This window comes from Geosmithia morbida, assembly GCF_012550715.1.
Source record: "Geosmithia morbida isolate 1262 chromosome Unknown scaffold_7, whole genome shotgun sequence".
Classification (NCBI taxonomy): Eukaryota; Fungi; Ascomycota; class Sordariomycetes; order Hypocreales; family Bionectriaceae; genus Geosmithia; species Geosmithia morbida.
Genome location: NW_023336194.1, coordinates 515,712 through 533,370, shown reverse-complemented (window position 1 = coordinate 533,370; position 17,659 = coordinate 515,712). Strand labels below are relative to the sequence as shown.

At 58.4% G+C, this 17,659-nt stretch overlaps 4 protein-coding genes across 4 annotated transcripts in view; 2 read left to right on the top strand and 2 right to left on the bottom strand.

The window, feature by feature from the left end:
• Positions 1-3,736, top strand: part of GMORB2_7005 (phosphoenolpyruvate carboxykinase (ATP)) — a gene marked incomplete at both ends in the record, with an annotated part of 4,207 nt that extends 471 nt beyond the window's left edge. Inside the window, 5 exons of the mRNA XM_035468970.1 lie at positions 1,115-1,170; positions 1,296-1,371; positions 1,446-1,612; positions 1,719-1,752; positions 2,393-3,736. Coding sequence (XP_035321350.1) covers positions 1,115-1,170; positions 1,296-1,371; positions 1,446-1,612; positions 1,719-1,752; positions 2,393-3,736 — 1,677 coding nt within the window. The remainder of the gene's footprint in view (positions 1-1,114; positions 1,171-1,295; positions 1,372-1,445; positions 1,613-1,718; positions 1,753-2,392) is intronic.
• Positions 3,737-4,917: 1,181 nt separating this feature from the next.
• GMORB2_7004 (Superfamily II DNA or RNA helicase, SNF2 family) lies at positions 4,918-8,322 on the top strand (the record flags this gene model as incomplete). The annotated part of the gene is made up of 2 exons (XM_035468969.1): positions 4,918-7,845; positions 7,915-8,322. The coding sequence occupies 2 exons, from the start codon at positions 4,918-4,920 to the stop codon at positions 8,320-8,322; spliced, it is 3,336 nt and encodes a 1,111-aa protein (XP_035321349.1).
• A 431-nt stretch (positions 8,323-8,753) lies between these two features.
• GMORB2_7003 (signal transducing adaptor molecule) lies at positions 8,754-11,369 on the bottom strand (the record flags this gene model as incomplete). Its single annotated transcript, XM_035468968.1, has 6 exons — positions 8,754-9,472; positions 9,544-9,807; positions 9,886-9,958; positions 10,062-10,976; positions 11,015-11,175; positions 11,327-11,369. The coding sequence occupies 6 exons, from the start codon at positions 11,367-11,369 to the stop codon at positions 8,754-8,756; spliced, it is 2,175 nt and encodes a 724-aa protein (XP_035321348.1).
• A 1,345-nt stretch (positions 11,370-12,714) lies between these two features.
• Positions 12,715-15,757, bottom strand: GMORB2_7002 (autophagy-related protein 13; the record flags this gene model as incomplete). Its single annotated transcript, XM_035468967.1, has 3 exons — positions 12,715-15,282; positions 15,378-15,473; positions 15,539-15,757. Coding segments are annotated over 3 exons (2,883 nt in total), but the record flags the coding sequence as incomplete, so codon positions are not given.
• Positions 15,758-17,659: the final 1,902 nt, after the last annotated feature.

The following is a 17,659-nucleotide window of genomic DNA, read 5'->3' as shown; positions in this document are numbered from 1 at the left end:
CCCCTTTGTTGTAGAGAGCTGCAAATTTTGGTATAGAAGCTTGGAGATTATTCACGGAGAGAGGGAGAGGAGGAGAGGAGAGGGAGGGAGGGAGAGTAGAGAGAGAGGAGAGGGAGAGGGAGAGAGATAGAGAGATCCTCGCCGTCATCTGAACCTCTTCCTCATGTCGACTTCTTCAAAACGGACTCTGCCCGAAACCCATCAGATACGTAAAAGAACTATCAAGACTTGAGCCACCGTCCCACATTGATAGTGGATCCTTTCCTCTGCGGATACGCAAGATAGTGTACCGATTTACGAACGTGCCAAGTCTCCCATAGCGGTAAAGCTGTCTTGCTCTTCTCTTTTCTGCTGTGCTCCGCGAGGGGAGGTATGTGTGTGTGTGTGTGTGTGCGTGTATGTGTATGCGTATGTGTGTGTGCGTGTGGCGTTCTCGGTCTGTCTGTCCTCTGTCCATCCTCTTCCGACATATCCTCGTCAATCTGTACCCTTGGAAACTTGCACCTCATTCGGCCCCCCCCCCCCTAGTAGTTAACAGATCGCCACCCAACCAGGAGCCTTGTTCAGATCCGACAAGTCTTCGAGGTCGCGCCCGTTGAGAGCCTGTTCTGCTGCTGCTTCCGCTGCCTCTTCTGCTACGCAATCTGTGGAGACTTTTCGAGACTGCTGAGCCCGAAACATGCATACACACACCCCCCCCCCCCCCCTTTTTCCCCTTCCCTTCCCTTCCCGAAGCCAGAGCAAGAGCAGCCTTGGGGAGGCTGACGATGATAGGTAACACAATTGAGATGTACGGGGGTATACGGGTACATTGGCAGTCATCGTGGTTCTAGCACGCACACACACGAGTCCCCAGAGCAACTTGGGGGGGGGGGGGGGGGGGGTTGGCTATTCCGAAAACTTTATAAGAACCATCAACGACCCCCCCCCCCTCTCGTCTTCAGGACTGCTTCCTCTTCTTCATCCTGATCCAACCGTCAAAGAATCCAACTGCTAGAATTTTTGACAGCTTCTAAACGATCTCAAGAGTGAGTTGTCCCCGAGCCTCTCGACTCCTTTTCAACCTGGCCTCTGCCTCTCCCTCCCCCCCTTCCTTCCCTCGACTGACAGACAGCATCAAGTGCTCAACCGGACCGTCAACAAGACTGCTCTGCACCCTGGTGGTGTCCAGTAAGTTGCTTCCTCCTCGTCTTCTTCTCCTTCCCTCTTGCCAGGGGATGATGTGGTCGTGGTCGGAAGGTGAAAAGGTCGAGAGGACTGGCTGACGCTCAACCCCCTCCTCTCCCTCCCTACAGGCCTCACATCCCTCACACCGACCTCGAGGAAACTCTTCATGAGACCGCACACATCGACTACGACCGTGTCGCCATCGTGAGCTCCCCCCGCCTGGCAGCTTCGCTCAACCCTCCTTCCCCTCTCCCCTCTGACTGACATGATGCGTAAAGATCGCCAACCCTCCCGTCGCTGTCCTGTACGAGGATGCCCTCGTCTACGAGACCGGTACGGCCATCACGTCGAGCGGTGCCCTGACTGCCTACTCCGGCACCAAGACCGGTCGCTCTCCCCTCGACAAGCGCATCGTCAAGGAGCCTTCGTCAGAGAATGATGTCTGGTATGTGCTCCTCTCTCTCTCTCCTCTCTTCTCACTCCTCGACTTCCGAGTTCGAGTCCCTTGTTCATTCACTAGGGGAAACTTTGTGGATGCTGACGCGCTATAGGTGGGGACCCGTGAATAAGCCCATGTCGCCCGAGGTATGTGCTTGCCACTGTCAATCCTGACTCGGCTGTTGTCTTTCTCTTCTTTTCCTCCTCCTCATGACTCCTTTCTCTTCCCTCTCTTCCCTCTCTTTCTTCCTATTTGCGAGACGCGAGAATTGAGGGAAGAGAGAGAAGAGAGTGAATGCCATCGCTTCCCTTCCCTCCTTGCCAATCGAGCTTTTTCTTCCTTTTTTCTTTTTTTTTTTTTCTTTTTTCGGCGGACAGGGGTCGTGATGCATAACGCTGTCGCGTGCCTGGAACTTGACCGAGAGGCCAAGCAAAAGGCGAGCAATTGCAAAGCATCCATGTCATCTGGACGGGCGTCTTTTTATTTTGGCGTCACACTTCCCCGCAATCACTCACCTTGGCCGCGACTTCTCCCGAACACTCTGCACACTTGCCCTCGGCCCAAAAGACTGGGGGGGGGGGTAGACCCGGACCCCTCCCTCTCTGCAAGCGCAGATCCCCCCCTCACTGACACATACACACACACCCGCACCCACACCCACAACGCAATCACCCCACACCCACCCACGAGCGAAGCCGCCTCTCCACAGACTTTATCCCCCCCCCGACTCGTGGTATGCCAAGAGACTGACATTATGACTTTTTTTTTTTGCCCCTCCCCGTATAGGTCTGGAAGATTAACCGTGAGCGTGCCGTCGACTACCTCAACACGCGTGACCGCATCTACGTAGTAGATGGATTCGCCGGCTGGGATGAGAAGTACCGCATCCGCGTGCGCGTCATCTGCGCCCGTGCCTACCATGCCCTGTTCATGAGGAACATGCTCATGCGCCCCTCGGCCGAGGAGCTCGAGGGCTTCCAGCCCGACTACACCATCTACAACGCCGGTTCCTTCCCGGCCAACCGCTTCACCGAGGGCATGACGTCGGCCACGTCGGTGGCCCTCAACTTCTCGGCCAAGGAGATGGTCATCCTGGGCACCGAGTACGCCGGCGAGATGAAGAAGGGCATCTTCACCGTCCTCTTCTACGAGATGCCCGTCAAGCACAACGTCCTGACGCTGCACTCGTCGGCCAACGAGGGCAAGGACGGCGACGTCAGCGTCTTCTTCGGCCTGTCCGGCACGGGCAAGACGACGCTGTCGGCCGACCCCAACCGCGCCCTCATCGGCGACGACGAGCACTGCTGGAGCGACCGCGGCGTCTTCAACATCGAGGGCGGCTGCTACGCCAAGACCATCGGCCTGTCGGCCGAGAAGGAGCCCGACATCTTCAACGCCATCCGCTACGGCTCCGTGCTGGAGAACGTCGTCTTCGACCCGGACACGCGCGAGGTCGACTACGACAACGCCACGCTGACGGAGAACACGCGCTGCGCCTACCCCATCGAGTACATACCCAACGCCAAGATCCCCTGCCTGTCCGAGAACCACCCGTCCAACATCATCCTGCTCACCTGCGACGCCCGCGGCGTGCTCCCGCCCATCTCCAAGCTCAACCGCGCCCAGACCATGTTCCACTTCATCTCCGGCTACACCTCCAAGATGGCCGGCACCGAGGACGGCGTGGACGAGCCCCAGGCCACCTTCTCCAGCTGCTTCGCCCAGCCGTTCCTGGCCCTGCACCCCATGCGCTACGCCAAGATGCTGGCCGAGAAGATCGAGCAGCACAAGGCCAACGCCTGGCTGCTCAACACCGGGTGGGTCGGCGCCGGCTTCTCCCAGGGCGGCAAGCGCTGCCCGCTCAAGTACACGCGCGCCATCCTCGACGCCATCCACTCGGGCGAGCTGGCCAAGGCCGAGTTCGAGACCTACGACGTCTTCAACCTAGACGTCCCCAAGACCTGCCCCAACGTCCCCGACGAGCTGCTCAACCCGAAGAAGGCCTGGACCGCCGGCGCGGACAGCTTCAACAACGAGGTCGTCAAGCTGGGCAAGCTGTTCCGCGAAAACTTTGCCAAGTACGAGAGCGAGGCTACGGAAGAAGTCATCAAGGCTGGTCCTTCGGTCTAGACTCCTTTCCTCAAAGCACCTCTTTTTTTGCTCCTTTTTTTTTGTTGTTGCCTTTTCGGTTTTCATGGTAAAATGCGCACAAACGGTCTGGCGTCATCATGGCAATTTAAATCCCTTGCCTGTTTTTTTTCTTGGCCTTTCCCCTCCCCCATAGTTCCATCTCATATCTCTTATATAATCTAGGTTGTTATGATCACAGCTAGATATCTATCTCATCCATCTCATCCATCTCATCCATCTCTGCCATATCTTGCCATATCAAAGTTTCTCGGAGGTGACCCTGTCAGTATCATGAGACTGTTCACCCTCGCCTCGTGGGTGTTGAATCCCGGGGGGTAGGTGCTGAGAAGAAGTATTGAGTATCAGATGGTGGATCTGATATATATCATGGCTCTGAATGCTATTCCATCATTCTCTTTCACACCAAACTATACAGATTACATGATAGCCAGCACTAACCTGTAATAGCCAGTATTACTACGCCCCAGTGACGTCCCCGGCTTATCGATAATGAGAGATGTGCCACCACTCCCCCCCCCCCGCCCCCCCATTGTCAGTGGGGGGTTCTCTGCTGCCGAAAAAAAAAAAAAAAAAAAAGGTTCCCAGTTGCTGTGGCAATACCATCGTGATAGCCTACATGTATAGGGCTTTCAGGGACCCCTCCTGACCCCTCCAGAGCCCAAGTACTCTGTGTACAGACCATAAAATTATAATTGCCAAAAAAAAAATTTAAAAAAAATAAAAGAAAGAAAGAAACCAAGAGAGACCAAATAAACAATAAATAGATAAACAATAAATAGATAAAAAACCAAGTCAACTCTATTTCATCCACGCGTTCTCGATTCGGGGAGGGGGGGGGGAATCAAATAAGAGAAAGCAGAAGGAAAGAGAGGATCCCCATCCCCATGATCCCCCACGACACTGAAGCGAGGAAACAAAAAAGCCTGGAGCGGCATTCGCTCTCGAGCCACACAACAACACGCTCACGTCGAAACAGAAGCCCGACTCCACCACCTGCAGCCGCTACTCCTCAAAAGACACAACGGACGTTGGCAGAAGAAGCCTTGGGAAACGCTTCCCGTACAGGTGCACCTGCACACAGGTCTCCTTGACGTACATCTCGAACCGACCACCACCGCCACCACGACCAGCGCGCAAGGGCCCTCCGAGAAGTAGACGTCATGGTCAACGAACGAGCACCCCCGCGGCCAGCCGCAGCACTGCAACGCCGCTCGAGCGATGACGAAGACGACATCATCAGCGCTATGAGGAATCTCGCCGCCCTGAAGCCCATCGCGAGACAGGGTCTGGCATCGCAGAACGGTGACGGCGACGACAACGATACGGCCTCCTCCTCTTCGGCACGTCAGCAACCCAACCACGGGAGGATGATGTCTTCCCTCAAGCAAAAGGCCAACGTCTTCAACCAGAGGTCGTCACGACCGGAACACCACCTCATGAACGCCAACAGGGTCAGACCGCCCCCCGCACCACCATCCTACAGGAACCGCAAGGCGCCACCGCTGCCCGTGTTCAGCTCCAACAGCGGCAGCTCCGGAGGCGGGGGCGGTGGTGGGGGGGGGTTTGGTGGCTTCGGAGGTGCCGACGAGGTGTTCTATACGGATCCCAACAAGGCGAATGAGGACTTGAAGAATCTCCTCGAAGGGAACATGGACGACGATGACGATGACGAGGAGGGGGAGGGGGGGGGGGGGGGGGAGGAGGAAGCACGGAAGGAGGGAGGTGGGGGCGGGACAGAGCATGCGTCCGAGGACCCAAAGAGCGGTTTCATCAGGGGACTGGAGGTCAGACTGCTTCCGCACCAGGTCGAGGGTGTGGAGTGGATGCGCGGACGAGAGCTCGGCCCCGTCAAGAGGGGGAAGGTGCCCAAGGGCGGTATCCTCGCCGATGACATGGGACTGGGAAAGACGCTGCAGACCATCTCGCTCATCTTGACGAACCAGAAGCCCGCCAGGGACGCCAGGGACGCCAGGGACACGGGTGACGGGAAGGGCGGCAGCCGGTGGAAGAAGCACTACGAGGGGGTGGACAAGACCACCCTGGTGGTGGCGCCGCTGGCCCTGATCCGTCAGTGGGAGGCCGAGATGGACGACAAGGTGGCCAAGGCCCACCGGCTCAAGGTGTGCGTGCACCACGGGCCCGGCCGCACGAAGGACGGCGAGGACCTGGCGCGGTACGACGTGGTGGTGACGACGTACCAGATCCTGGTGTCCGAGTTCGGGGCGTCGTCGGAAGACGTCAAGGTCGGCTGCTTCGGCGTCAACTGGTGGCGCGTCGTCCTGGATGAGGCCCACACCATCAAGAACCGCAACGCAAAGGCCACGAAGGCCTGCTGTGCCCTCCGATCCGAGTATCGCTGGTGCCTGTCGGGGACGCCGATGCAGAACAACCTCGACGAGCTGCAGTCGCTCATCAAGTTCCTCCGCATCCGCCCCTACGACGACCTGCGCGAGTGGAAGCAGCAGATCGACCTGCCGCTCAAGAACGGAAAGGGTCACATCGCCATCCGCCGCCTCCACTCGGTCCTGCGCTGCTTCATGAAGCGCCGCACAAAGGACATACTCAGGGAGGAGGGAGCCCTGATCCCCGGCGGTAAACCTACGGCATCCGGCGACAAGGGGAAGGGTGACGCCGCCGCCGATGCCGATGCCGATGCCGATACCGATGCCGATGCCGGTGGCAAGACCAAGTCGATGACCACCAGCGGCTTCAAGGTCACCCAGCGCAAAGTCGTCCTCGTCTCCACCGAGCTCACGCCCGCCGAGCGCAAGTTCTACACCAGGCTCGAGGCCCGCGCCGACAGAAGCATCGAGGCCATGATGGGCGGCAAGGTCAACTACGCCGGCGCCCTGACCCTGCTGCTCCGCATGAGGCAGGCGTGCGACCACCCCAAGCTCGTTGCCGGGAAGCTGGACAAGGATGCCATGTCTACCGGTCTCGGCGGTGGCGGCCCAAAGCTACAGGACAAAGAGACGGTCGCCGCCGATGTCGACTCCATGGTCGACATGTTTTCCGGCATGGGCCTCGCCGCCGTCGCCAAGAGCTGCTCCATCTGCGGTAGCAAGCTGGCCGGTGAAGATGTCCGTCTCGCCAGGGACATGTGCACGGACTGCTCTAATGACCTGGCCTATTTTGACGGGAAAGGTTCAGACAAGGACAAGAAGAAGAAGGAGAAGAAGACCAAGACGACGACGACGACGAAGAAGAAGAAGAAGGAGTCCAGGAAGATGCCAGCAGGAACTGCGAAGCCTCAGGCTCAGCCTCGTCGTCGTCGCAATCGCAATGCCGTGGTCGTCGACAGCGACGACGAGGATGATGACGAGGGAAGCTGGATTGTGCCCGAGGACCAGAGGGATGGATCGGACCTCGGCAAGGCTGGCGGTCAGTCGGATGAGGATGCCGAAGGTGGTGGTCAGTGGCTCAGGCACGAAGACTCGGACGAGGACTCTGACGAGGAGGAAGGGGATGAGCAGAGCCGTGATCTGAGCGGGTTTGTCGTCGATGACGAGACCAATGACGACGACGACGACGACGACGATTCGCTCCTGTCGATCTCCGCCATCACCAAGCAGATGGCGTCTCAGACGCTAGAGGACGACAGGTCATCCCCCAAGAAGGTACCTGACAAGAAGAAGAAGTCTGCCGGAAGGGTAGTAGACTCATCTGATGAGCAAGGGGACGAGGACGAGGAGGACGAGGAGGACGAGGAGGAAGACGATGAGAGCGACGACGCAGATGAGAGCAGTGACAGCGGAAGCTCGGTGGGCGCCAACTCGAAGATGCACGCGTCGGCCAAGATCCGCGAGCTCCTCAGGATCCTCCGCGGCGAGGCGGCAGAGCACAAGTTCATCGTCTTCTCGCAGTTCACGTCGATGCTGGACCTGGTGGAGCCGTTCCTGGAGGACGAGGGACTCGGCTTCACCCGGTACGACGGCAGCATGCGCAACGACGAGAGGGAGGAGAGCCTGCGCAGCCTGCGCAAGGACGCTCAGACTCGCATCCTCCTCTGCAGTCTCAAGTGCGGCAGTCTGGGTCTCAATCTCACTGCGGCCACGAGGGTTGTCATTCTAGAACCATTTTGGAATCCGGTATGTCTTTTATGCACACACACATACACGCACGCACACATGACATCAGATACTAACTCCCTAAACCAGTTCGTCGAAGAACAGGCCATCGATAGAGTCCACCGTCTAACTCAGACAGTAGACGTGGTAATCTACCGGCTGACGGTGTCCAACTCGATCGAGGAGCGCATCCTGGCCCTCCAAGACAAGAAAAGGGAGCTGGCAGAGCAGGCGATAGAGGGTGGCATGCGCAAGGGTGCCTTCAAGCTCGGCATCAACGAGATCATCGACCTCTTCAAACCGGGTGCTGCGCATGTGGGCGGCCCCGATCCCGTTCCCGTTCCAGATCCCGTCCCGCATCATGCCGTAGATCAGACGACGTCCCGTCCTGGTGGTAGCGGCGGCAGCAGCAATACATCTAGGAGTGGTAGCGGTCTTGTGAGGAAGAATCATGGTATTCAGAGGCAGGAAAGCGAGGTGTTTGGTCGGAGGTGGTGATTTTCTTGATTATTTTTTTTTTCATTCTTTTTTCCATGAGGAAGGAAAACTGAATGTGGTAATATGACGATATATGATTCACGATGGGATTTACTTTTGTTTCTCGTAGTCTACTACTTTTAACCTTGGATTGTGTTTTTCAATCATCTCTACGTGTTGGTTGGTTTTACTTGAATGTACTGGTCTCTGCTTGGCTTTGCTTGACTCTACTTGACTCTACTTGACTTCACTAGGATTTACTTGTCGAGTATGTGTCGACTACATATACGTCTTGATAGTAATAGTCTACATGCTATTACTACCATGTCATGTTGATACAATTTACTTGCAACGACTCATGCAAAACAACCCAATTCAGGAAAGAAAGAAAAAGCTGCTTGTATTACCATGTTTTAACCCAAAACAAAACAAAACAAAACAAAAAGTCCACCTCAATAAACACCGCTCCTATAATAATCATTCGGCGACGGCGCACTAGGCTCCTGCTGCTGGGAGAGACCGCCCGGTCGGAGAGGCAAGGGCACCATTCCGTCCTGCGGCGGCTGCAGAGGCTGTGGAGGCTGCGGAGGCTGCAGAGCCTGCGGAGGCTGCGGAGGCTGTCCGGTCGGCATGGGTGGGGGGGAGGAGACCTGGTCGACCGAGGCGGAGGGGGCGGCGGCGGCGGCGGCGGCGGCGCCACCATACGGCTGGATGTGCTGGTCCTGAAGCTGCTGGGAGTACACGGGCGCCGTTGCCTGCCACGTAGGGGGGGACTGCAGGCCGTGGTGCGGCGCGATGGGCGAGTCGTACACCGACGTGGCGAGTTCCTGAGCGCCGGCGTATTGGGGGGGTGCCGTGGAAGCTATGCGGCCCGCACCGCCCGAGAAGGCTTGTTGCTGCTGCAGCGGGGGGGAGCTGGGCGCCGGCTGAGAGTACGGGACGTACTGCTGCTGCTTCTGCTGCGGTTGCTGCGGCTGCTGCGGCTGCAGAGGGGGGGAGGGGGACGAGGCGGGAGGTTGTTGTTGCTCCTCTCTGGGGGGGTATTGCTGCTGCTGCTGCTGCTGCTGGGCGTGGTGCGACGGGACTTCGGCTCCGGCGACATAGAATGGTGCCGGGGCGGGGGTACCCTGTGGAGCAAAGTTGGGCGGCGGCGACGCCGCGTACAGACGGTCTTGCAGTGCGCCGTGTTAGTCGGCATGATAAGGATCAGGGGGGGGGGAGGAGGGGAGGGAGTTGGCTTACCGCCTCCCTGGTGACCCTGAGGCCCAGGGGTATAGTATCGCTGCTGGGAGGAGTCCTGCGCGGCCGGCGGGACACCGGCGTACCCGGGACCAACCGGGTATCCTTGGGAGTAGCCCTGAGTCGGGGGGGGAGCTCCGGCCGGGCGGATGCCGTAGGGCCCGGCGTAGCTGGCGTTGTTGGAAGGGTGCGACATGGATGACTCGAGGAGGGCTTCGTAGTCTCGGCGGGCCTTGATGAACTTTTCGTTGAGCTGTGTAAAGTCGTCTGCCAAGTTTTTAGCCTTCAATCCCTCTTCACATCTCCCTCTTGCTTTCACAAGCTCTTCTCGTGGACCTCACTCACCCTTCCTCTGCGAATACTTTTCGATAAGCTTGATGAGTTTCGGCCGAATAGCCAAGGTCTGGTGATATAATTTCTGCGAGCCCCATGTCAGTTACTGCCACACACACGGAGAGAGAGGGGAGAAAGGGGGGAGGGGTCTCCCATCTCTAATGCGCGCATGGAAAGCAGAGACCCACCGAAATCTCCTCGTTATCCTCCTCTCGCGGTGCCGTGTTCGATGCGCTGAGCAGCGTAAGCAGCTTCTCGACATTCTTGATCTCGGCGAACACCTCGGCCTCCATCTGCGCCTCGCGCTGGAGCTCTTCGGGCGTCGGGTCCGTCAACTTCTCGACGTAGTTGAGGGGGAAGATACCCGTCTTCCCCTTGAGCGAACCCCTCCACCAGTCCTTGTACACGCTCTCCAGGACGGCGATGACGTCGCCCCTCTTGAACTCCAGCTCCCCGGGTTCGGAGGGGACGAAGTCGTACAGGGCGCGAACTCGGCTGACCGTTGCGGCCGTGGTCCCCGCAGAGGGGGCAGGGGCCGGGGACGCGCTCTGCTGAGACGCAATCTGTTGCTTCTGCTGCTGCTGCTGCTGCTGCCGCTGCGGGTGTTGCTTCTGGGGTCCGCTACTCGGCCCCGCCGCGGCAGTGCCAGAGGTGGAGGCGGCGGCTCCTGCTGCTGCCGGGGGTTTGTTCCTCTCCTCCTCCTGCAGGCTGAGCTGCAGGGCCATCTGCAGCTCATCCTCCTCCTTCTGCCGGTCGGCCTGGGTGAGCCCCTGCTTTGTCGGCGCGCTGGGAGGTTGCAGGGTCGGGTTCGTCTGCTTGAGGCGGAAGTAGGCGTCGTACATTATTCCCAAGTCCGGGTCCTTGCTGAACATGTCGCTCCAGTCCTGCATCTTCTCAAGGATCTTGGCCTTGACCTGGAAGTGCGTGTTGCGGTCGTTGGCGAGGCGGAGGAGGGCGTCGGTGAAGGCGCGGCTGGAGACTTCGCGGTGGACAGGCTTGCCGCAGTTCTGGCAGAGGGCGTGGGCGACCTGTGGTTTTTTTCCCCTCTCGGTCAGTACATGTCGCATATCCGTCCTCCTTCCCCTCTCGTCATGGGCCAAGACCTGGCGTCATCGTGACAATGCTTGGGGATGGACCTCACCTCCAAAGTGTACAGCTGAACATTGGCATTCCGGTGGGCAAGTCGTCGTATGAGGCTCTGGACAACCTCCTTGGGGCCATTGTCGTCGCTCGTCACCTTGTCGCAAACTTCGATGATGGCCGCCCAGTCTTCGGATGTAAGATTTTCGTCTGTCGCTTTGGCTGTGAACACCGTCCCCGTTAGCTTTATCTCCTCGCACGTTCGTTCTTCTTCTCTCCTCTCCTCGCACGCTCGTTCTTCTTCCTCTCCTCGTCCTCCTCCTTCTTCTTCTCACACCCGTTTTCCCGTCTCCGCACACCGCGTAGAACATACCGACAGCCTCATCATAAGGCCCCGTAGCTGCCGCACGAAACATAGCGTCTACTTTCTTTCGTCCGTCGAGCCGAGTAGAAGAGTAAACGGAAGAGAAGGGAGGGGGGGTGTGGTTAGACGAGGAATAGAAAGAGAGAGAAATCCACACGATTTCTTTGCCAGGGATATTTGCGCTTGTATGTCAGAGAGAGAGAGAGAGAGAGAGAGTATGTTGTGAGTTGGAAGAATGAATCAGATGAATTGGCGAGGCTTATCGCTGGCCTTGGAGGGAGGGGGGGGAGGGGGGGGAGCACGATGACAATGACGGTAAAATGCTATGCTGAACTTGGTCTTGTCTCCTCTCTCTTCTCTTTCTCCCTCTCTCTTGTCTCTGTGATGTGTGGCTCTCCACTTCGTCATCGGACCAACTTGTCATCAGCAGTTCTGGACTTGCGCCCGCCTTTTTTCAGTTTGGGGGGGGGGCCGCTGGGGGTAGCCTACCTTACCTACTGTACCCCTACAGGCTACAGGCTACTTACTGCACGGTCTCGGGTCTGTACCTTGTACCTAGAGTGCCTAGCCTACACCTACAACAGCCCAGGCGGCAAGGCAACTTCAGCACTGGAAAGCACTGGAAATAGGCAGCACAGCTTCAGCCTCGGCGACTCAGCCCCGCACTAAGCCATACATTACGTAGTTGCGCCACACTCTCTTGCGTATCTCCTCCTCCTCCTCCTCCTCATCACCCTACAGCTGGCAATTTATCATGCGAAGCTGATCAGAATATCCTTGACCGGTCTCTTCAATCATCCCTTACCATGTTATTATTTCATGTCCTGCTTTTTTTCTCGTATACAAGTAGCAGTAGCACGAGATAATAATAGAAAAAAAGGGGGGGGAAACAGCTACTATTAACTATCGAGTTCAGGCATCATATCCATGATACATACGCATCTTCATTTTACCCGCAATCATCCTTACACCAAGAAAACAGAAGAAAAAAAAAAGAAAAAAAGACCACATTGTAATGCTCTCAAATGTAGTTATACCGGGGATATCTCCCCATCTTCTTTTCTCTCCGTGCCAAACAAAACGCCAACCAAAATTAGAGAGAAGGGAAAGAAAGAAAGAGAAGAAAAAAAAAAGAGACAGGAGATTTCTTTGCTCATGTTGCTCGCCCCAGACCCAATATACACATGTTGATGAAGAAGAAGTTCCATAGCCACCCATGGAAAAGAAGAGGGCATTGACGCAAAACAGAAAAGAAAAAAAAAAGAAAAGAGAGAAAGAAGAGAAGAGGCTACGATAACCACCGTGGGTGGTGATAGATAGAGGAATGCCACGCTTTTCATGACAATGTCTTGACTCCCAACATCGCCTCATGCATTTTTTCGCCCTTTCCACTTCTTCTACCATCCTCTCCTCGATGATGATGCTCCCCCGCCGCGACTGTCGTAACCACCGCCTCGATCCGCGTTACCGGCCTGGCGTCCTTCTTCGAGGCTTCGCCTCCCCTGGGCATCCATCTCCGAGAGGTCAAACATTAGCGGCTCTCCGCTCAGAGAATCGTTATCCTCCCGCGCGAGCCGGCCGATGGACCCCGTGAAGCTTCCCCGCGCCGATTGCGGCGGCGTCTGTCGCCGTCCTCCCGCCCCAGAGGTACCGCTTCCGGTGTTCATGCCGGTGTAGCGACGGCGTCCAAACGGTGAGCTGGATGGAACGCCGGACAGGAACCCGTCTGACGGGTTGCCCCCAGACGAGCCGTGCTGCTGCATCGTGTCCGTCGTTCCTGTGGGCTGGATCTCGGCGGCCGGCCGGAGACTTGCCTGCGCGTTCCCCTCCTCCTCCTCATCATCATCATCCTCCTCCTCGGCAGCCTGCGCCGCCGCTCCGCTTCGGGCCAGCTGCTGGCCGAGGAGGCCGCTCATGGTCGGCGGTTCCCTGTCGTCTGTGCCCAGGCTGGCGCTGCGGTCGGGCGCGAAGGGGAGGTAGTCATCTTCGAGGGTTGTCCGGCCCTGCTGGACCGAGTTCGACCGCCGCTGATACGCGCCGGCCAGCCTGGGCGATAGGGGTATGTCGATGGCCGTGGTGCCGTCCTGCGTCACCGTGTTCTCCGGGCTCAGCTCGGGCACCGTCGACTCCGCCGGCGGCCGGAAGCGTCGCGACGACGTCCTCGTGTGGCCGGTCGGCTGGTCCGCGGTCGAATGCTCGCTCAGCCTCGACGGGATGGCGGGCGTGTGGGGCGTGTGGGGCGAGTGCGGCTTACTGGGCGACGAAGATGCCGATACCGAGGCCGGCGCCACCATGCCGGGGACGCTCGTCAGCTGGCGGCTCGATGTGCTCGACGACCGGTGCATCTGCACCGACGACGTCATGGACTCGGTCAGGGCATTGTTCGAGTCCTTCATCATGTGAAACTTGGACAGCTGAGCCACCGTCTTGTTGGTGGCCGACTCGCCGCGCTCCGACCTGTCGAAGCTCTTGAGCGTCTTCTTGCTGTCGAGGGCCTTGAGGAATTCCGAGATGTTATCTTCCTCTGCCTGGAAGGAGCCCGAGCTCGTGCCCGGCTCGGCCAGGAGACCGGAGCCGGGTTGCGCCACCGACGACGAGAGGCTCTGCCTCCCGCTGCTGCCGCCCTGTTCGTCGTCGCCAGCCCTGATCGCGCCCCCGATGGAGAGGCGGCCCCTCCTGTGCGTGAAGCTGCTGCTGTAGCGGCTGGTGGCGGCGGTGCTGGGGCGGGGCGAGCTCGGGGCATCCGCCGGCTGAGCGGGGGGTCCGCCGCGCAGGGATGCCGGCATCCCAGCCGTCAGCGAGGTCCGGGCGCGGGGCTGCTGCAGGGATGGTGGACCGCTCGCCCTGTAAGACGACGAGTGCGGAGACGCCGGGGACTCGGGCTCCGGCTGCCGCGGGACGGGCGAGCCCGACAACGATCCGGCTTTGAAGGGCTGGAACGAGATCGAGGGTCGCCTGGACAGGAGTCCGTCGCCGACTCCGGTGCCGGGTCGCGACGAGTAAGCTCGCGCCGGGGGGAGAGGACCGGACGGCACCGAGTCGCCGTGATTCGTAATGGGCGTCGGGGGCGAGCTCGTGTCCGAACCTGGGGGCCTGACGGATCTCAGGGCTGTCATGGGACTGGTACCCATGGGGACGTTGCCGTGAAACGTCGACAGGCTCCCATATGTCTGGTGCGCCTCGGCCACGTTTGCCTGAGGAGGACGGTTTTCCCTGAGGGAAACGACCTCGGCCACCTGCCCTCCTCGGGTCTGCTGGTCGGTGCGGGCGCGTTGGGGTAGCGAAGGCTTGAAGAAGTCCTCGTCGACACCCATGAAACGGGAGCTGAGGAGGGACTCGGAGTCGTCGATGTGGAAGGAGCAGTCGTTCCTATAAGTGACCGACGTGCTGAGTCGGCCGACGGGTATGTCGAGATCACCAAAGACGTAGTCTGTGACGGCGTCTCGTCCGTCGATGGATTGCCTGAGCGGGTCAGGGCCGTGGAGCGGGGGGAGCGAGGTGCGTATCCGGCAGCGAGGGGTCAGGGCCGGATGAGGATTCCTAGCGGCATCCTGGCTGGCAAACTTCCAGGCGGGCAGAACGCGGGTGGTTGTGAAGAAGGAGCGGAAGAAGACGATTGCCTTTTTGTAGATGGTAGGGAGGATGGGACCGAAGTCGTCGGAGGGCGGGTCGCGCTTGGGCTGGAGGTCGACGCGCCATCGCTCGATGATGACCTCGGTGTTCTTTTGCGAGGTAGAAGAAGAGCCGACGTCGGTGTAGGAGCCCAGAGAGCCCAGCTGCTCCATGACGTCCCAGCGCTTGCCGTCGTCGTCGACAATCGTCAGGCTCTGGCTGTCCTTGAGCCGTGAGGTGTCTAGGTAGACCTCGATTATCAGCGGCGGAGGCTGGTTCTCTATGCTGCCGCTCGTCCTCCATGTCCTCAGCTCATCGCGGAAATCGTCGAGTTCCAGTGTGTCGAGTTGAAACTGGCGGAGAGGGAAGGAAGTGTTAGTCTCGGCGTCCGATGCCCCGGGGGGGRGGGGGGGGGGGGGACAAGTTCTGTTGCCGAAGCCATTCATACCCATTTATTGGGCTTCTTGGAGCCGTTTGTGGAGCGTGTAGGCTTGGTCCGCATTCGTGAATCGATGATCAAGACGGCAGCCTTGTTGAAGAAGTTCTGGAGGAGACAAGGGTCAGCATTGGGTAGGTGGTCTCTCACGTGAGAGTTTCCGGCACGCATACCTGAACGATCTGGTCGAGCTTCTTCACGGACTCGACCGGGGGTTGGCCATGCTGGCTACCGGTGGCGGGCGAGCCGACAGAACCTCTAGCCGACGAGACGTTGGATCCGGCGCGAGACCTCGCTTGATCATGGCTGGGGCGAGTCGTGCGGGCTGGGGATGAGACCCGAGGTGGCCCGCGTGGCTGTTGATGCATATGGTCGGGAAACGGCGGACGGATCTGACGATGATGTAATAGAGAGCGAGAGGTGGGGAGAAGGGTCAGTGTCGGCGTCGATGTCGATGTCGATGTCGATGTCGAATGTCGAATGTCGAATGCCGACACTCGAAGGAAAAGAGCAATCGATCAAGGCCTCTGGGAGGGGGAGGGGAGGGATCGGCGGTGGTGGTGTCGGTGCGACTACCGAATATGCTCTTCCATCGTTGTGGTCTTTATCTGGTGGTGCGGATGTGTGGGAATGCAGGCCGAAGCGGTGGTTGGCGGGTCTGACGATGACGATGATGATGGGAGGGAGAGAGAGAGAGAGAGAAACGGCGGCCGGGGAGAGAAGAAAAAAAAAAAAAGAGAGCGAGAAGGAGGGGGGGAGGGGAGGAGGCGTGGAATTGGGGGGGGGGGGGGGGATGCGGTCTGTGTGGTGATGTGACCCTTTGAATGAGGCACCAATGGACGCAAGGTCGATGAAAGCGTGATGCAGGCCGCAGGGACAGACGGGCAGGACTCTCGACGATTCGTCGGCGTGGAGGAGGAGTACAGGTAGGAGGAGGAGGCGGACCTGGAGGCTGCTTCTGCCGTTGGGTTTGCTGCTGCTGCTGCTGGCTGCTGCTTTGAGAGTCGGTGGCTCGAATCGGCAAGGTGCAGGCAGACAAGACAGTGTGTGCGTGCCCTCTCTGTCTGAATAATAGCAGACAGGTAACGCACGTCCACGTATACGCCGCCCACACACACGCACGCACAAACACGTAATACCGTGTGTCCTGCTATAAGACAAGATGAATCCGGGCTTGACTTGCAGTATGATCGAAGCCGGTGATAGCGAGGGAAGACTTTAGATTCTGTACCAGGAAGCGAGCGAGCACGTGAGTGAGCGAGAGAGAGAGAGAGTGAGAGAGTGAGAGTGAGAGAGAGGTAGAAGGAGAAAGGCTCTCTATCGGCGATGACGATATCGGCCAAAACAGTCAGCGGTGGGAGTGTGTCATCGGGGTTCGATCTGGTTACCAGAGGAGAGAGAAAGTCGATCCTACGTAGGGTACGTACGCACAGAAAGCGCGAGGGAAAGAAGAAGAAAAGGTTGAGTGATTGACTATGGTGATTGTGACTCCCTGACACTTTCTTTTTCCTTCCTTTCTTTTTCCCTCTCCTTCCCTTCTTATCAACCATCCAGGCAACCAGCACAGAAGACACAAGGTCAACATCATCTGCTCGCTTACTGCCGTGACCGTGACTATGACTTGGCAAGTGGAGCGGCGATGCGTCAGGCGGTCACGGACCTGTAGGTAATATGTACTCGTACCTACAGGTAGGCTATTGCTACGGTTCCTCGTATGGGTAGGCCCGCTACCGATACTACCGGCAGCACTACGGACGGGCAGTGCTCTGTAGATTGTGATACTGTAATGATACTCCTTGGGACGGTAATCTGTACCCAGTGCAGACCTGCATCTGTACCTACAGCGCCTGGACCCGCCTGGGTGTCGACCCATCCCATCATCCCCAGCACCTCCAGCCTGCCCGGCGATCACCAAAGTGGGGGGGGGGGACGAGAGATAAGAGGGGGTCACCGTACTTCGTAGTGGCCCCTCAGACCCTCGACCTCTTCCTTTCCAGTGGCTTCCCCCGCTGTATCTCTGTCCTTGGGCCCCGTTGGCTGGCTCCATCCCCCTGCATCTCCATCTTCGGGATCCATATCATCCTCCTTGGACCATACCGTACCGTACGGAGTGCTCTGTACCGTACGAGTGTGCGCTTGCAGTGCGCCGTGTGGTATGATGTTCCCTCCCTGCTACTCCGTACATGGTACCGTTCTTATGATGGTGATCTGTTAGTGATGTACGGCTTATTACAATATTACGATATCTGTATAGCTCCTTACGCGTACGTCTACTCCGTACGATATCTTGTTCT